This window comes from Schistocerca piceifrons, chromosome 2 (genome assembly GCF_021461385.2).
Source record: "Schistocerca piceifrons isolate TAMUIC-IGC-003096 chromosome 2, iqSchPice1.1, whole genome shotgun sequence".
Classification (NCBI taxonomy): Eukaryota; Metazoa; Arthropoda; class Insecta; order Orthoptera; family Acrididae; genus Schistocerca; species Schistocerca piceifrons.
In genome coordinates this window covers 270,489,793-270,508,988 of record NC_060139.1, presented here as the reverse complement: position 1 = coordinate 270,508,988, position 19,196 = coordinate 270,489,793, and the positions used below count along the sequence as shown (strand labels likewise).

Sequence of the window (19,196 nt, the reverse complement as noted above, 5' to 3'; positions counted from 1 at the left end):
CTTGTTGAATATACATGACGCTAAAATTTGCTTGGCAGAAGTTGGTTGCGATGTCTTGCTGATTGTTGCTGAGAGAACGGGATAATGCGTCTGCTACAATATTTTGTGTACCGGGAATGTGAACAATTGTAAAATTAAATTCCTGTAAATAAAGTTTCCATCTGCTTAACCTGTCATGTGTAAATTTTGCTGAAAGTAAAAACTGGATAGCTCTATGATATGTGTAAACGGTCGTATGTCTTCCATAAAAAAAATGCCGAAATCTCGTAAATGCCCATACAACACATAATGTTTCAAGTTCTGTAACAGAATAATTAGCAGGTGACAGAATGCGACTCGCAAAGGCGATGTTTTTAATTACTGTAGTACCGTCTTCTTCAATTTCCTGAAAAATGTGTACGCCTAAAGCGGTGTTAGAACTGTCGGTGGCAATGGAAAAATTTCTAGTAAGATCTGGATGTGATAAATGTGTTGCATTCAACAAAGCTTGTTTCAGATTGACAAATTCAGAATGTGCTTGGCTATCCCAGGACCAAATAGTGTTTTTATCCGTCAATTGACATAATGTGTGGGTGTCTAAAGCAGAGTAATGAATAAATTTACGAACAAAGTTAATTAAACCCAAAAAGCTGCGTAGTTGTTTCTTCGTCGTAGGAACAGTAATGTCACGTAAAGCTTGAAGTTTTTCCGGGTCAGGCGCTATGCCTTCTGCCGAAATTACATGTCCAAGAAATTTTATAGCAGTTTTACCAAAGTGCGATTTACTGAGATTAACTGTGAGTCCTTGTGCACGAAAAGTGCGTAACAGTTGTTCGAGAATCAAATTGTGTTCAGACCAGTTAGCTTCTGCAATAATAATGTCATCTGCATACGTTGTGATTCTGTCTTTTAATTCTGTCGGAAGTATAGTATTCAAACCGCGAATAAATGCTGCTGAAGAAATAGTTAAACCGAACGGTAATTTGCAAAACTGGTAAAAGTCACCAAAACAGAGAAAAGCTGTGTACTTTCTGCCGTTCGGATGGAGTTGAATTTGCCAAAATCCCGATTTCAAATCTAACGTGGAATAAATAGCAGTACCATGAAATTTCTGTAGAAGTTTTTCTAGTGTGTGTGGGCGATCTGTTTCATTAATAATAATGTCATTGATGTGACGCGAATCAAGTACGAGGCGAAGTGAACCATCGTTTTTCTTAACAATATGGAGCGGGTTTATGTACGGACTAACTGCCGGTTCAATAATTCCTTGGTCAAGCATAGCTTGCAATTCTTTCTTAACTTGTTCTCTGTGAATATACGGAATGGGATAATGTTTGGCTTTAAACGTGTCGTGCTGTTTAACTTGAAATTCATACATAAATCCGGACATAGTACCAGGGAAGTTGTCAAAAACTGGAGCTTGCTGTAAAAGAATTTTGTGAAGTTGAGAACGTTCGTCGTCTATATTTGCATTGCTCTGTTTAACTTTATCAGAAATCATCTGTATAACGTCATAGTCGGCTTCGTCTGGAGTATTATAGTTGTGTACGTACGTATCTGTGAACAATGTGGAATGACAGTCTATGTTACGTGATGCAGAGATGACCTCTGTACGATTAATTGTTTGTTCTTCTGCAGATAAAGAGTGCTGAAATTCTAATGCCAGTCGTACATTTTCATCCTTTAACATTAAATAGGAATTTTGAAAGTCAATTATTGCGTCGTGTTGTATCAGAAAATTCGTACCTAAAATAACGTCTGTTCTCAATAAAGGAACAATCCAAAAATTTGAGTGAAACGTATGACCTGCAGTACAAAATGGTAAGTGTGTCTGTAACTTTACATCTACTCCTTTACCAAATATTGCTCCTTTTACTTTAGTTTTGCCGAATGGTAACGTAGGATAGGTATTCTCTTTGTTACATTCGTTGAAAGTTACCTCATTTATAACTGACATAGGTGATCCACAATCGATTACTACTGAAAATTTGGATGATCCAGTCTTTACTTCAATGACAGAGTGTGAAATGGTTTTTTGAATAACTGGTTTTTCCTGCAAAAGAGTGTCTCGGATGTCGTCAAAGTAATAACATTTTCGTGAACAAGATTCTGTGTGTCAAAAGTATTGCTTGCGTTGCTGGAAGATGCAACCTGTACTGTACTTAGTCAAATTCTATCTGACGTGCTATTATTTGCGGGAGGATGCTGTGGCATTTCGACTATTTGTAATGTTCTGTTATTTCTTCCTGACGTATTATGTTCGGGATGATACCGACTGTCTGGTTCATTCATGATAATCTGTTGTTGCGGATGATTCTGTTGCTCATAAGACCGACTATTATTAAACGTATGCTGAAAATTGTGCTCATTACTTTTACGTCTGTCATGATAGTCATTTCTATATGGTGCATTGCGATGTGAGTTAAAATGATGTGTTTTCTGTACGTACTGATTTCCTTGTTGCTGTGCGTTACTATTTGGCGGTGCCGACGCTATACGTGTAGGCGGCGAAACATTAAAGCTTGGTTGACCTTGCACATTACATTGTTGGTTAGGTATGCTAACCGGTTGGTTTTGTTGCTGTTGTTGGGAAAAACCTCTATTGTTACCAAAATGTGGTTCCTGTTCCTTTTGACGATACTGATAATTAAAATTTTGTCAGTTATTAAAGTTCTGGTGGTTGTCGTTCCTGGAGCGTCTATTACCTTTGCTATTGAAATAGCGTGGATGATCGTAATTACTGTATGTTTGTTGGCCTTGGTTACGATGTGAACAATTTTTGTTTATGAAAGAATAGTCTGATTCCTGAACTTCCAAAAGCTGTAACAGATCTCTGAATACCGAAATATTTTCTTTCTGCTGTCCTGTTAAAAGTGATACTCTTAACGATCGTGGCAATTTAGAAATACATAACTGGATAAGTGCAGATTCACTGTATGGCTGATTTGAGTATTGGTTTTGTTGGACCATGTGTTCAAAAAATTGCGTACAGTTGAAAAATTTGAGTTCTCATAATTCGGTAAACTAATTAATTGATCCTTGATTCTGCGCTGTGTCGTCTTCGACCAATACGCTGACAGAAAAGCATTCTGAAATTCTTCCACTGAATAGCATTGTCTCGCGATCGGTCTCATACGAGTTGCCGGTTCGCCTTCCAAAAAACTGCAAATAAATTCAAGTTTGTGTGTTACAGGCCAAGTTAGTGGAAAAGCAAAGCTAAATTGTTGTATCCAATCCAAGGGGTGAATCTGTGTTCTGTCATTTTTAAATACTTTAAATTTTCTCACAGATAGAAAGTGCTTGTAATCAAAATTTTCGTCTCTGAATGTCTGAACAGGTTCAGGATTGTATGCTAATCTGTTTGTCTGTGACTGTTTGGAATCTAAGTCACGTACTCTCTGTAAATTACCTAAAATATACAGGCTGTGTGAGTGTGAGAAATGTTTGGGATGTGGCGTATGCTGTGCCGTGTTAGAGGCTGAAATATTTTTCATCTCTGTCACTTCTTGCTGTAAAGTTGACAATTTTCTACGTAATGTATTATTAGACGAACCTATCTCACTGATCGTCTGCTGTAAATTTTGGAATTCGGGAGTTTGATTAAACGAAACTGGTGAAGTATCGTCTGATTTGGTGTCATTATTACTTTCGATAACGTCAATACGACTGGCCAATTCATCATATTTTTCAGTCAGTACTTTTACCTGATCATCGTTTTTAGTATCAGAAGCATTAATTTGTTTTTATAATTTACGTGTGTTTTTGTTCAATTTTTTAACGTCTGCTTTGATGGCATCCGGATCCTGTATTAGTTCCAACTTTTCAAGTCTGTTGGTCATTGTCTGAAACTCTAGTGTGTGTGTGTCTGTTTTTGTTTTAAGATCGGAGATTTCATCATGCAATTCGGTGTTCAACTGTCAGATTTCGTCCGATACTGTAGCAATATTGTTGTCTACGTATGTTTTTGCTTTTGTAAATAATTTACGCTTATCTTCCTGTCTCTGTGCAGTAATTGTTTCCATGACTTGTTGCTTTACTTTATTCTGTTCCTGTATAAATTTACTGTAACGCGTTTCACTGTTGTGTAGGTGGTGATTAAAACGTTCGTCAATTTGGCTGTTCTGTTGGTCAAATTTCGCGTTTACTTTTGCATCCAGCGTGCGTGAAAGTTCTGCTGACATTAATTTAAACTCGTCGCGTAACTGTGTTGCGTTTTCAGAGCATTGTTTAGCGACTGCACTAATTTCATCTCTAAGTAATTTAGCTGTGGCTGCATGTGTATTACTTCATTCTTGACCCACAGATCTAATTTCTTCACTACTGTTCCTAGCACAGGCCTTAATTTCCTCACGTAATTGTTCTTTAGCATCATGACATTGCACGGCAACGGCTGTAATCTGTTCACTAGGTTGTTTGTTCTGTTTATTAAGGTTGTCTTGTTTTTCATTAAGTTGTTTGAAATTGTCGTCTTGTTCTTTCTTCCACTGTTTGGAATTGTTGTCTCGTTTTTCATTAATTTGTTTGTTCTATTCATTAATTTGTTGTTTGAAATTTTCATTAAGTTGTAGCAATAATGCCATAACTTGATCCATGCCAATATTACCTACTCTATTCTCTGTGCTGTTTGATGGCGTACCTGCAATTGTCACGTTTTGTGTAACCATTTGGTCATTCTGTGATTCTCGAAAAGGTTTGCCAATCGGATGTGCACTGTGGGTCACTACCTCGGAATCAAATAAATCTGATGTATTTTGACTACATTGCTCATCTTCGTGAGAAAAATTTATCTGTTCACTATGCAAATTTTGCAAATCAGGCGTGTCAAACCGGGCAGCGTTCATTGTATCGGAACGTGCCGCGTCATCAATTGTTACATTTACTGTGGACATAATTGAATTTGTTTGTTCATCATTAGGATCAAAATCATTACTAGTGGTCGGTACGCACTGATTATCAGTAATTAGAGGGTTATCGCTATTACACTGAGTGTCTCAAGTATTATCGATCAAATTATTCGGGTCGGCTATTTCACTCGTTGCACATCACGATGTACTGTTAACAGTTTTTCGCGACATTTTCCAAAAATCAAAATTAAGCACAAAATGAAACAAAGACAAAGCAAAAATGGAACAAACACAATTACAACAAAGAGCAATAAATTGCCGATGATCTGTGAAAGAAAGAGTGACAAATTAGTAAATGCGTTGCGCCAGATGCAAACTACATTTAAGTAAATAAGAGCAGATATATGACTACTTCTCAGAGATTCACAAAAAAATACGATCCTGGCCGGTTGTCGCCAAGTGTAACCTCCCCACAAAATAAAGTAAATAATATGAATATGATTCTAATTTAGTGTAACCTCAAAACAAAATTTATTTACATTTATAACCTCCCTACAAAATTCTTCTCACATTAACCTCCACACAAAATTCATTCACATTTAATCTCCCCACAAAAATTCTTTCTGATTTAATCTAAGCTCAAAATTCATTCACATTTAGCGTAACCTCAAAACAGAAAAATTCCTAAACCTCTCAAAAGTAAAAATTATAATTATGTCGTTCACATTGAGTGTAACGTTCCAATAAAAGAATAAATTCAGTAACCTGGTAATAAAGCAATGTAAATAACCTCTCAATTAAATTTTCGTTCATTTATGACTTTTCAATAATTCACTGTGAATTTAACCTGGTAAATTTTGGTCGACAGCAGTGCTGCGTCATGGCCCTGAAAGATCATTCTGAATAAAAAAGGAAAAAATTCTTACCTCAGTGAAGTCGCCGGATATATCTGCTCTTACAATAAATTTTTCCGGCACAGTTCTGTGCAATGCTGGCCGATATATCTCTCATTTATGAAAGGAAGCAACTGACTTTTTTTTTCTTGTGCAACAATCGGGATGATCATGGATGGGAGAAATTAGTAAATTCTTTAAATTGAAAGTTACTTTTTATGAGCAAGATTGTTATTACGAGATTTTTAAAACATTTACATGGGACTTGAGATAACATTACTACATATGCGCGAGGCTGATTTTTACCTTATACAATAATACTCAGGCTCCGGCATCGCTGCACCGCGACCGGGCCAGCCAACACGATACACCATACCAGACAAGAGCATACTCCAGACTAGCAACAACTTACTGCTACAGCTACACAGTTCCTACTGCAGTCAACACTGCTCTCTGGTCAGAGACCTTGCATATCACAGGCAGCGCATGAGCAATACATCGAAATTACATCTGCTCGGACCTCTTACATAACCGTCCACTGGGGGGGAAAAAATTTGGCAGTGATGGTGAGTCAATTGGACTTGCCATGAGCAACAAATTTCTCTAAAATTTACTTAATTAACTAAGTTTACAGCCACAGAGTATATACATATATATATATATATACATATATACATATATATATATATATATATATATATATATATATATATATATATAAGTGCAGAACATGAAATGAAATAGAGTGCACATGCACTGAGTACAGAACATATCAAGCAATGACAAAATGTATACGCATTGAGTACAAAACACATTAACAAATGGTGTGAGTACTTACTTACTATTCCTAGTATCGTAACCATATCTGAAACGTAATTATGGGGGTAGATGGGTGCTTTTGAGTTGATTAATTTGACATATCGCTGTCACCTTGAAAGCTTACTACGTACTAGAATGTGACATTTACTGTGTTTGCCTAACTTTCTCGCACTGCAGGCTGCATAATACTCTTTGTACCAGCCCAAGGACTGCGTCGGTCTTAAAGCGCGTGATAATAACTGGGTCAGAGGCTTTAGATAGGAGCACAGAGATAGAGCTGTAAGCCGTAAGCAGCTACTCCTCTCCGTACGTTAAAGTGACACTTTTGCGATACGACGAGGTTTGAACGATTTCCAGAAAGGAGAAACCACGAACTGTCTCCTGCCTGAATTGGGGAACCGTAGACGGCTAGGCTGCGACCACCATCACAGTGCTCCTTCTCTGGGCATGCGCACTCGGCACACTGCGGGCCAATGGCTGAAAACGTTATGAGCCACACTCGTCATCCAGTGACATCACTGTTCTTAAGACCCAATTCTAGTTAATGGCACGTATTTCCCACGGTTAAATGGTTTACAAAACCAAAAAGTTTGATCTTGGCAAATCAGCATCAACTGTAATGTAGCCAGCTATAACCGAAGCAATCTAACCCGTCATCATAACACTGTCCCAATTCACTCATCGCTCGGCGTGCGCCGTGACACTGAATAAACAAACACTGTCTTAAATTTCACGACAACCGTCAAGTTATTTACTTACACTTTCAAAATTAACTGCGTGAATAGTAATCGGAAAAACCATGTAACATAATTTATGACAATGAACTTGCTCAACAGACTACGTTCCACTCATAAACCAAACTTTATACCGTTTGCACTAAATAACTGCCAAAGATATGTGCATGGTGAGGGAGGGCAAAAGAAAAAGACACTCTCACAACTTCAAAGATACTACAATTCATTTCTTATAATAACTCCATAGGTAAAAGATACATACTGGGAGTGGTTCATTGCGGCGTATCTGTATTTAATTTTATAAATATTACTTAATGATTTGTGATTCAATGAACTGATAAGATAAAGTAATGAAAAGAAATTTCATTTTAAATCATTGCTCCTCATAATGTCGTTTACTTCATGTTATGGGTGGTCTATAATAATACATTACACGCAAAAGTGTAACAATGGTCTAATTACAGTAGAAAGTTTAATTTGCTGTTGTTGTTGTTCGCCTAGGACATCGTGTATAGTTCCCATAATGCTCTACTAATACTGTTGACATTGTTGCAGTTTTTTCTGTTGGTATTACTGTAATTCATACAACAACAAATAATATTTATTATGAAATGTAGTTACATTATGTGATCAAAAGTATCCGGACACCTGGCTGAAAATGACTTACACGTTTGAGGCGCCCTCCATTGGTAATGCTGGAATTCAATATAGCATTGGCACACCCTTAGCCTTGATAGCTTCTTCCATTCTCGCAGGCATACGTTCAATCAGGTGCTGGAAGGTTGCTTGGGGAATAGCAATCCATTCTTCACGGAGTGCTGCACTGAGGAGAGGTATCGATTGCGATCGGTGAGGCCTGGCACGAAGTCGGCGTTCCACAAGATCCCTAAGGAGTTCTATAGGATTCAGGTCAGGGCTCTGTGCAGGCCAGTCCATTACATGGATGTTATTGTCGTGCAATCACTCCATCACAGGTCGTGCATTATGAATAGGTGCTCGATCGTGCTGAAATATGCAATCGCCGTCCCCTAATTGCTGTTCAGCAGTGGGAAGCAAGAAGGTGCTTAAAACATCAACGTAAGCCTGTGCTATGATACTGCCACCCAATACAATAAGGGGTGCAAACCCGTCCATGTAAAACAGAACCACACAATAACACCACCGCCCCCGAATTTTACTTTTGACTCTACAAACGGTGGCAGATGACGTTCACCTTGCATTCGCCATATCCACACCCTGCCATCGGATCGCCACATTGTGCACCGTGATTCGTAACGCCACACAACGTTTTTCCAATCGTCCAATGTTTACTCTCCTTACATCAATCGAGGCGTTGTTTGGCATTTACCGGCGTGATGTGTGGCTTATAAGCAGCCGCTCGACTATGAAATCCAAATTTTCTCTCCTCTCGCATAACTGTCTCAGTACTTGCAGTGGATCCTGATGCAGTTTTGAATTAATGTGTGATGGTCTGGATAGATGTCTTCCTATTACACAGTACGACCCTCTTCAAATGACGGCTGTCTCTGTAAGTCCACAGACGAAGTCAGCCTATATGCTTTTGTGCTGTACGTGTCCCTTTGCGTTTGCACTTAATTTTCGCCTCGGAAACAGTGCACCTAGGCATGTTCAGCAGCGTGGAAATCTCGCCTACAGACACCCAATCACCTGACCACGTTCGAAGTCCATGAGTTCAGCGGAGCACCCCATTCTGCTCCCTCACGATGTCTAAAGACTAACGAGGTCGCTGATATGGAGTAGCTGGCTGTAGGTGGCAGCACAATGCACCTAATATGAAAAACGTATGTTTTTGGGGGGTCCGGATACTTTTGATCATATAGAGTACTTAGAAATCGCGTTTGGCCTTTTGACTTTTGTATTTCCAGCCAAAACGTTGAAACTGGTCGGTTGATATATCTGTGACGTCACGAGTCACTATTTTTATCTTCTCGGATGCTGTAGATCTTGTACATTTCCAGCAATATCTCGTTGACGAGTAAACGAATAAGAAAATTGTTTACACGAGTTACAAGAGCTCCAGAATAAGCTTCTGCTGAATAGAAAAAAAGTTGATTTTGTCTTGGAGGGAATGAGGAGTGAAGGAAATCGGTTTCTAGAGAAATCCATTGCCTTTAAACTACCGCCATCATGTTAACCATTATCTTTGACGTCTGAGCAATTTTTTTAAGTTATTGGGCCTGCACTGGGACCATGAGGAACTCCATCCGAATAACCCCCTACAAGGTAGTTACGTATCTACATCTTTTAAAATTGTAGGGGAGTGCGCATCGCAGGATTAAAAGAAAGGCTATTTCATTTTACATTTTTGTGGTGCTGGGCCCCTGTCGGCAGCCAATGTAACCTGTACATAAACGCGACCATGAGGTATGATCCTCATTACAATTAGTAAATGTCAAGTATTGATTTACTAAGTAGACAGTAATGTGGAACGTTGGGAAATGCGTGGGGTGTGAATTTTGTGCAGTGCAGTGACTAGAATTCCGACACTGAATAAATGAATGGGTTCCCTTAAAAGAGTGGTGCCCTGCAACGTCAACCTCGGACTAGGAGAAGCTTCAAAGAGCAAGGTCCCGAGACTTGCGGGAAAAGGTTAATGCTCAGAATTTCATGTGACATGTAAGATAGTTTAATGGTGTCACATTGCCTTCAACTTTCGCCATAACACTGCCGAACACCATTGTAGACGTGTCACACGATGGGAAGATTGTCACGGCGCCCCTGTATCCACACCTCACCACTGCTCTCGACGCCCCTCGATGGTCCATCGTTGAAATCAAGCGGTTTTCTTATAGCTGGCTAAGGGAAACATTTCACAGATATAACACAATAGTGCAGCGAATAATACATTTTTCGCCTAATTAGTTCTGTAACCGTGTATTAATTGAGACGTAATTTTTGTTATATGTACCTTTTACATTTTATGTTGTCATAGTATTAGATGTGAAAGAATTAATTCAAACGAACTAATTAATTAATAAAATTTTAATTATGATGTAGTAAAATCGCTGGCCGAGTAAGGGACGTCTACTATTATAAAGAGTCAAAGAACAAAAACATGGTTCAAATGGCTTTAAGCACTATGGGACTTAACTTCTGAGATTATCAATCCCAGGACTTAGAACTACTTAAACCTAACCAACCTCAGGACATCACACACATCCATGCCCGAGGTAGGATTCGAACCTGCGACCGTAGCAGTCAAGCGGTTCCGGACTGTAGCGCTTAGATCCGCTCGGCTACAGCGGCCGGCGTCAAAGAACACGTTTGAGGTAAGGAGTATTGTCACTCGGCCCGTAAGCGAGGGGTCGGGCACAAGTAGTTGGCGGAGAGAGTTCCTGGCGGACAAGTGGCCAAGTGGAGACGTGGTGCACGTGATTCTAAGGAACAAACAACAAGAATTTTTCGTGTATGGCCAGGCGTATTGTGTGGTTGTAAAGGGGCACAGCACAATATCATCAATAAGATTTAATATTAATGAAGAGTACTGTGGCCGCAAACTTGTTACATGCAGCGACGATAAAGAAAAACCGGCTGTCGTACATTGTCAACGAATAATGGCTCACATCGCACCAGCAGCAACTCATCAAATGAACATCCGACCCGTTTCATCTTTTGACTGTGCAATTCTAGAAGGGGTAGTAGTTATTATTAGATAAAGAAGAGACTGTTTAGTGCAGTGTAAATTAACTTTATCCTAACAGGATCCTATCCAATCACCATTACTGACTCCAAAAATACCGCCAACGAAAGAACAGTAAAATAAGGAAAGTGGTGAGCTTATTTAATTCCGGTAATTACGATAAGGAGGTGCAATTTGCAAAACTGATAACTATCCAAACGGTAGTGCTGCGCAACGAATAAGTACTGGCTTGGATATGGGGACTTCTTGTAAATTTCGCGCAGCTATGACTGTTATCACATCGGATGGAAGACGTGGACAATTTTGAAATTTAGTAAACGATTCTGAAAGACAGATTTACGATACCATGCCCAGGCGAGAAGGTACGGCCTGGTGGACACGGCGTACAGGTGTGAAGTGATCAGGGAATTACAAGGCACTGACATGCTGTGGAGGCCCAATACGTTGCTGTTACAACAGCGCCTCGTAACCCGTGTGTAGAGGCCGAAGAGGGCTGAGGGAAGCTGACGTAATTATTAAAGAGCACTCGAATTGTCCCCTCCGGGTAACTACGTCAGAGGCATAGGGAAAAGACGTATAAATAAGAGAGCCTAGAGGCTCAAAGGGGGCAGTCGTCTCGCCATTCTGTCTGCGTGTGGAACCAGAGAGAACGACGATTGGTTAAGCTGCAGGCCAGCCACGACGATCTTCTAGTGATGGATATCGACGGCCAACCGGTCCGCTGAAGCAACTTCCAACCTCCGCACCACGAACGCGCCATAGCTGTGGCGGGGCGCGTCGCAACTTGGAGCTGCACTGGTGCCAGGAGCGAGAGGGCTGGTATCCTCCGCTCACATGGTGACATCGTCCGGCGGACTGCAAGCTACCATCCGCAGGAGCAGGACCGGGGCGCGATCTCTTGCCCCCCAGGGTGCAGAGCTGTCTGCCGCTACTGACCGAGCTGCCCTGGGCAGTCGGTCGGAGCTGCTAAGGCTATCGGATGTTTCCCTTCTGTGCTCTACATTGGGTCCACGAGCTGCTCTTGAGGGGCAACCGGCTGTTACTGGGCTACCGGCTCAGACAAAGCGCCGCAGACACTCAGCCACGGCGCTACGTCTAAAAGGCTGGGCGGCCGGACGCCGACGCAGCACATCTACATCTACATTTATACTCCGCAAGCCACCCAGCGGTGTGTGGAGGAGGGCACTTTACGTGTCACTGTCATTACCTCTCTTTCCTGTTCCAGACGTGTGAGGTTCGCGGGAAGAACGACTGCCGGAAAGCCTCCGTGCTCGCTCGAATCCCTCTAATTTCACATTCGTGATCTCCTCTGGAGGTATAAGTAGGGGGAAGCAATATATTCGATACCTCATCCAGAAACGCACCCTCTCGAAACGTGGACAGCAAGCTACAAAGTGATGCAGAGCGCCTCACTTGCAGAGGCTGCCACTTGAGTTTGCTAAACATCTCCGTAACGCTATCACGCTTACCAAATAACCCTGGGACGAAACGGGACGAAACGCACCGCTTTTCTTTGGATCTCCTCTATCTCTTCTGTCAACCTGACCTGGTACGGATCCCACACTGATGAGCAATACTCAAGTATAGGTCGAACGAGTGTTTTGTAAGCCACCTCCTTTGTTGATGGACTACATTTTCTAAGGACTCTCCCAATGAATCTCAACCTGGTACCCGCCTTACAAACAATTAATTTTATACGATCATTCCACTTCAAATCGTTCCGCTTACGCTTCACTGTTACGTACTCTGCAAATATGAGCACAGTTTGCAGTGCACAGAAGAAAAAAATTGCGTTACTCTGAATTAATATGTTTTTTTGCAACAATCATTTAAATTAGGCTTTAACTATTTTGCTGTTCGTTGTTATTCTTCAACTAGTTGTGCCTCTTAAGCACATCGGCTCTGGCGCTCTGGCGCCGACCCATGGACGCACACCGCGCGTCCCCTCCTGGGGATTAGCGGAAGGTCCACTGGATACCTTCAAAGCAACAGTCAGTAACCCACTTGCCGGTGTTTCTCTGCACGTTGCGGCGTGAGTCACCTCTCTCTCCCAAATCATACCTGTCAGTCGGTGTGACATATTACAACCCCTGAGATCGGGGTACTGAACTTTTCTGTTTAATAGAACAACTAGTTAAAGAATAACGACGATCAGCAAAATAGTAAAAGCCTAATTTAAATGATTGTTGCAAAAAACATATCAATTCAGAGTAATGCAGTTTTTTTTTCTGTGCACTGCAAACTGTGCTCATATTTGCAGAGTACGTAACAGTGAAGCATAAGATTACTTATTCTTCGCTTAATAAGACATCATAAACTTTCCAGAAATAACTTGCTGTGATAGAAAAATAGTACTCATGAGCATCTACATCCCTTACATTAGTAGCCGTTAGCACTGCAGCGAGTAATGCAAAGTTATTCATTAAGCGAATTGATTTGCAAACATCTTTTATGTGCATGTGCTTAGTGATAACTGTTCTTGTGGTTTCGTGATTAACTTTAATTCACGGTATTAAAAATTTTACATCCAAGCTTGAGTTAGTACTTCTGGTTCTGTTCTCGCCTGATTACAGTTCAATGTCCGCCCTTGGTAGCTGAGTGGTCAGTGCGACGGAATGTCATATCTAAGGGCCCGGGTTCGATTCCCGGCTGGGTCAGAGATTTTCCCCGCTCAGGGGCAGGGTGTTGTGTTGTCCTTATCATCATCATTTCATCCCCATCGACACCCAAGTCGCCGAAGTGGCGTCAACTCGAAAGACTTGCACCAGACGAACGGTCTACGCGACGGGAGGCACTAGCCACACGGCTTTTCCTATTAAGTGATAGTTTGCTCTTACAATTAGTAGTCATACGGTAATTTTTGCTCATACAGTGAGATGTCGACCGTTCTTAACTAATCTGAAATAAAAAAATTATAACGGAATCATTTATTTATTCCGAATTTGGCTACTTCTTATTTTAATTTCTTTCGATCATTATTGTGCAGTCGCCCGATAGCGATTTGGTTTAACTTTATCTGCGCTCACCTGGAAATTCAGTTATACTTCGGAATACTAGTGTTTCCTAAACAACAGGCTTATGCAGAAATAAGCACAAATAAACAATTGACGACCGAAATTGTTAAAAGGAATTCGTTAAACTTCGGTTACACGATAAATCAGTCTAATCTAAAAGCCGTAAATTCAACTAAATACCTACACTCATGCTCATAAATTAAGGATAAATGCAGAATGTGGTGTCACACAACGAGGAACTACACAAAACTGGCAATAATAGCATAGGCACATAGGGAACACACACGGCAGAGATCTGTAAGTCCACGGTATTGGTGATAAATTGAGAAAACCGTTCCGAAAAAAATACGCAACAAAACGCCACTGTTTCCTGCGCATGTACCCCGACATCAATATGGGATATGATCACCATGTACACGTACACAGGCCGCGCAACGGGTTGGCATACTCTGGATCAGGTGGCCGAGCAGCTGCTGGGTGTAGCCTCCCATTCTTGCAGCAGTGCCTATCGGAGCTCCAGAAGTGTCGTAGGGGTTTGAAGACGTGCAGCGATTCGTCGATTGAGAGCATCCCAGACGTGCTCGATGGGGTTTAGGTCTGGAGAACAGGCAGGCCACTCCATTAGTCTGATATCTTCTGTTTCAAGATACTCCTCCACGACGGCAGCTCAGTGGGGCCGTGCGTTATCATCCATTAGGAGGAAGGTGGGACCCACTGCGCCCCTGAAACGGCGGACATACTGGTGCGAAATGACGTCCCGATACACCTGACCTGTTACAGTTCCTCTGTCAAAGACATGCAGGGGTGTACGTGCACCAATCATAATCCCACCCCACACCATCAAACCACGACCTCCATACAGGTCCCTTTTAAGGACATTAAGGGGTTGGTATCTGGTTCCTGATTCACGCCAGATGAAAACCCGGCGATAATCACTGTTCAGACTATACCTGCACTCGTCCTTGTACATAACCTGCGACCACTGTTCTAATGACCATGTACTGCGTTCTTGACACCAGGCTTCACAGTTTCTCCTGTGACCAGTGGTCAGTGAAATGCACCTTGCAGGTCTCCGGGCAAATAAATCATATCTGTTTAGTCGTCTTTAGACTCTGTGTCTGGAGACAACTGTTCCAGTGGCTGCGGTATGATCCCGAGAAAGGCTGCTTTCAGTACTCCGTGGCCGTCGGAGGGCACTGATGGTGAGATATCGGTCTTCTTGTGGTGTTGAACACTGTGGACGTTCCGTACTGTAGCGCCTGGACACGTTTCCTGTCTGTTGGAATCATTGCCATAATCTTGAGATCACACTTTGTGGCACACGGAGAGCCTGTGCTACGACCTGCTGTGGTTAACCAGCCTCCAGTCGCCCTAGTATTCTACCCCTCATAACGTCATCAATATGTGTTCTTTGAACCATTTTCAACACACAGTCACCATTAGAACGTCTGGAAACGTCTGAACACTTACTAGCTGCACCGTACTCTGACATGCACCAACACATCTCTGCTTATTTGGAATGCTGCCAGCGCCACTGAGCGATGACCGCAGGTCAAATGCACCGCATGCTCATACCCCGAGGTGATTTAAGCCCGCAAACCGCCCACCAGAGCGTTGTTTGACCATGTATCAGCATCATCCTTAATTTATGAGCACGAGTGTAGGTATTACAATTACGAACAACTTAAACTGGAAGGAACACGCTGAAAATGTTGTGGAGAAGGCTAACCAAAGACTCCATTTCTGGCAGGACACTTAGAAAATGTAACAATCTACTAAGGAGACTGCCTACACTAAGCTAGTCCGTCCTCTTCTAGAATACTGCTGCGCGGTGTACTATCCTTACCAGATAGGTCTGACCGAGTACATCGAAAAAGTTCAAAGAAGGGCAGCATGTTTTGTATTACGCGAAATATGGAAGAGAGTGCCCCAGAAATGATACAGGATTTGGGCTGGACGTCATTAAAAGAATCTTCCCACGAAATTCCTATCACCAACTTTCTCCTCCGAATGTGAAAATATTTTGTTGACACCGACCTACACAGGGAGGAACGATCACTACGATAAAATAAGGGAAATAAGAGCTCGTACGGAAAGATATAGGTGTTCGTTCTTTCCTTGCACTGTACGAGATTGGAATAATAGAGAATTGTGAAGATGGCTCGATGAACTCTCTGCCAGGCACTTTAATGTGATTTGTAAAGTATCCATGTACATGTGGATGTAGATGAGATGAAGGACGAATGTGAAGTTACATGCGGATTAATATATTGTCATTCATTGCAGATACGGAAATAACTCAGTAAAAATTATTTGTAGTGTAGTTTTAATGCTATGTTACAGGAGATAAACGAGAAATACATTTTCATTCCTCCTTTTCTGGTTAAGAAGGAAATAAACTTGTTCACAAGCTGCCTTTATTTTCGAACTAAAGTGAAATATTAAAAAGTATTTCATTTTCAGAAAGACATGTAGTTACTACTTCTTAAAAGTTGCGATCCTGCATAGTGAGATTTTAGAAATCCACTATATACAAGATGATAATATGTACGATAAAATACATCATTTTTTATACTAGAATCATACGCGGATGTGTTTACTCTACTTACTGAACTGAAGTGCCACTATCTTGCCCAACAACATACGTTTTCCATTACTGAACTGAAATCCCGAGTGAGTGGACGGAAAAAAGGAAACCGAAAGAAACATATTAACGCCGGCAATCTCGAGATAAATCTACTGTAGTTACAACTAATTTCATTCTCAGCTGCATTAACACATTCCTATTGATTTGTTGCAGGATGCCTGTCGTGCACCACCGTGCTGTGGTACATCACTTTCGTGGGCTGTGGAGTCAACTACATGATCAGGAGCAACATAAACATCGCGATTGTCGCGATGGTGAAGAAACGCCCGTCAGACGGGAGTGCAGTGGCTAGCGAGTGCTACCATTTGGATTTCAACTTGACCGGAAACTACTCCCTCAACGAGAGCCTTTCTCAGGTCGAACTGATCGACGTTGATGATGAGGTAACTGTTTTATGAGAAGTAACCAGAAATGATGATAAAAAATTTAAATACCAAATGCTCTAAATTCAGTTTCCGTCTGTTGTCCACATCTTCAAAATATGTAAATCCAGACTGCAGTAATTCATCAGTCCAGTCCTAAAAATATGTACATCCTGACTGCATGCATTATTTCCTAGACTATGCTCGGTTCTGAGTGCGAACAACAGGGGCAGACCAGACGATTTGCAACTCTGCATTCCGTAAACCGCTGTGATATTCATGTCAGACGGTACTTCCCATTGCATCAAATGCTGAGGACTTCTACCTGCCCGTTCGCCTACGCAGAAAGAAAAAGATGACTGTTTAAATGCGCACGTGTGTGTTGTATATGGTTGTATTATCGCCCAGATTCCTCAACCGGTTTCTTAGATTTTTGTGAGAAGTCTTTCTGGGACACACGGCGTGGTCAGGTGTTTGCTGAGGAGTTTAATGGTGCCAAAGTGCCAGCAAACAGTGTCATGTGATGCTTAGTCTGCAAATGGCGTCGGACAGGATCTGTTTTGAATAAGTAAAAAAAAATTTCGTAACATGCCCGCGCACCAGAAAATGTGGCTGCTGTTCCCCGCTCAGAGTTCTAGAAAATCAGCCCAACGCCTGTGGCAAGCGATCGGCATATCACATCGATCATGTAGACGAATTCTCTATCTGGACCTGCACATGTATCGGTACCGAACGTTACTGTACATCCATTAAAACCAGCAGATGCTTCTCACCGCCTCCAATTTTGTGAGTCGGTGTTCACTGTGATAACAATGAATGACTTGGACATCAACTGTTCTTTATGTCTGAGGAAGCCTGGTTCCGCCTGAGTGATTATGTCGACTCACAGAATCAAAGCGTCTGGGTAGTGGAGTATCTGTGTAACTTCCACGAAACACTGTGCATGATCAGAGCGTTGGAGTTTGGTGTGCAATGTCTGCTCACTGTGTTATTGGTCCTATCTTCATTCATCAGACTCTGACTTTGGCGTGTTATGTTGCCAACATTTTGAAACCATTTGTGGCAGCATTAACGGAAGAGAAAAAATCTATAGTTACTTCCAACAGAATGGAGCAACTTCCCACACAGTCGACCTAGCCTTGGAGCACATTTACACAATCTTCACGTGTGACAGAGTAGTTTGCAGAGCCCTAGCTGGCTACCCAGGTCACCTGACCTGTCAGTGTGCATTTACTTTGAGTGAGGAGCCCCCAGCTCTAAGGCGAATCGCAACAACCTCCAGTCTTCCAGAAATGCAGTAGAGCATTTCGGATTAGATTGCAGCAATTCCAGCAGTACAGTTTCGATCTGCCTTCAGCAACTTGGGGACCATGGCCCAAATGTGCCAAGAGATGAATGGTGGTCACTTTCAACATGTGCTGCAGTCTGGCTAGTAATATATTTCTTTTCCTCAGCTGTGTTTCTTTTCACCCTCGAACTCTGTTCTCTGGGCTAATTTCATTTGCGCCATCTGCATGATTAGCGTATTTCTGCCATGTCAAATGACACGGTTACTTCTCCAGCCTATAGAGAGTCATTTTGAGTATAGCAGAGTGCTGGAGATGCCAGAGGGTGATCGGTGCAGTCACAAGACTGTCACGGGTTCCGCCATGGCAGACCTAGTAGCAAGCATGGGGGACTAAGTTTCCAGTCAGTTGTAACAGGTGTAACCAGCATCGTCTCCTGGAGGCCAGGACCATCGATGTGGGGAGACTGACAACTCCAACATCTTCAGGCCCAACCCATCATTACGGATGCCTCAGCTACTGCACCAATCCGGCCCCTGGCAAAGGGCGCCCTTTGCCAGGGGCCGGATTGGTGCAGTAGCTGAGGCATCCGTAATGATGGGTTGGGCCTGAAGATGTTGGAGTTGTCAGTCTCCCCACAATGTTTAACAGGTGAGTTCGGATAAGAGTTGCGAGAGAAGGCTTTGAGAATCTGATGTGCTGCCGTTCTGTCAACCAGACGCCACTACGGGCTGTCTGGGGCTTGGTCGCTGAGTGAAGCCAACTGGTGATGTGGTTGCTGTCTTTTCTCGGCTGGACAGACAGCAGTCCTAGTCGAGGCAGAGAAAGGCTCTTCTGCTTGTCAAGGCAAGCACTGTCTGAAAGCTCTTGAGCTAACGGTTGCATGCTTGTCACTTTTGTGGCTGATACAGTGCACTGTACAGATGGTGCATTGAGTGTATTTGCCATTGACTACAT

General features: G+C 42.1%; 1 protein-coding gene across 1 annotated transcript in view; it reads left to right on the top strand.

Annotated features, from left to right (window-relative positions):
* LOC124775321 (sialin-like) overlaps positions 1-19,196 on the top strand; it is a 33,606-nt gene that overhangs the window by 5,818 nt on the left and 8,592 nt on the right. The window contains exon 2 of the mRNA XM_047250154.1: positions 16,745-16,974. Coding sequence (XP_047106110.1) covers positions 16,745-16,974 — 230 coding nt within the window. The remainder of the gene's footprint in view (positions 1-16,744; positions 16,975-19,196) is intronic.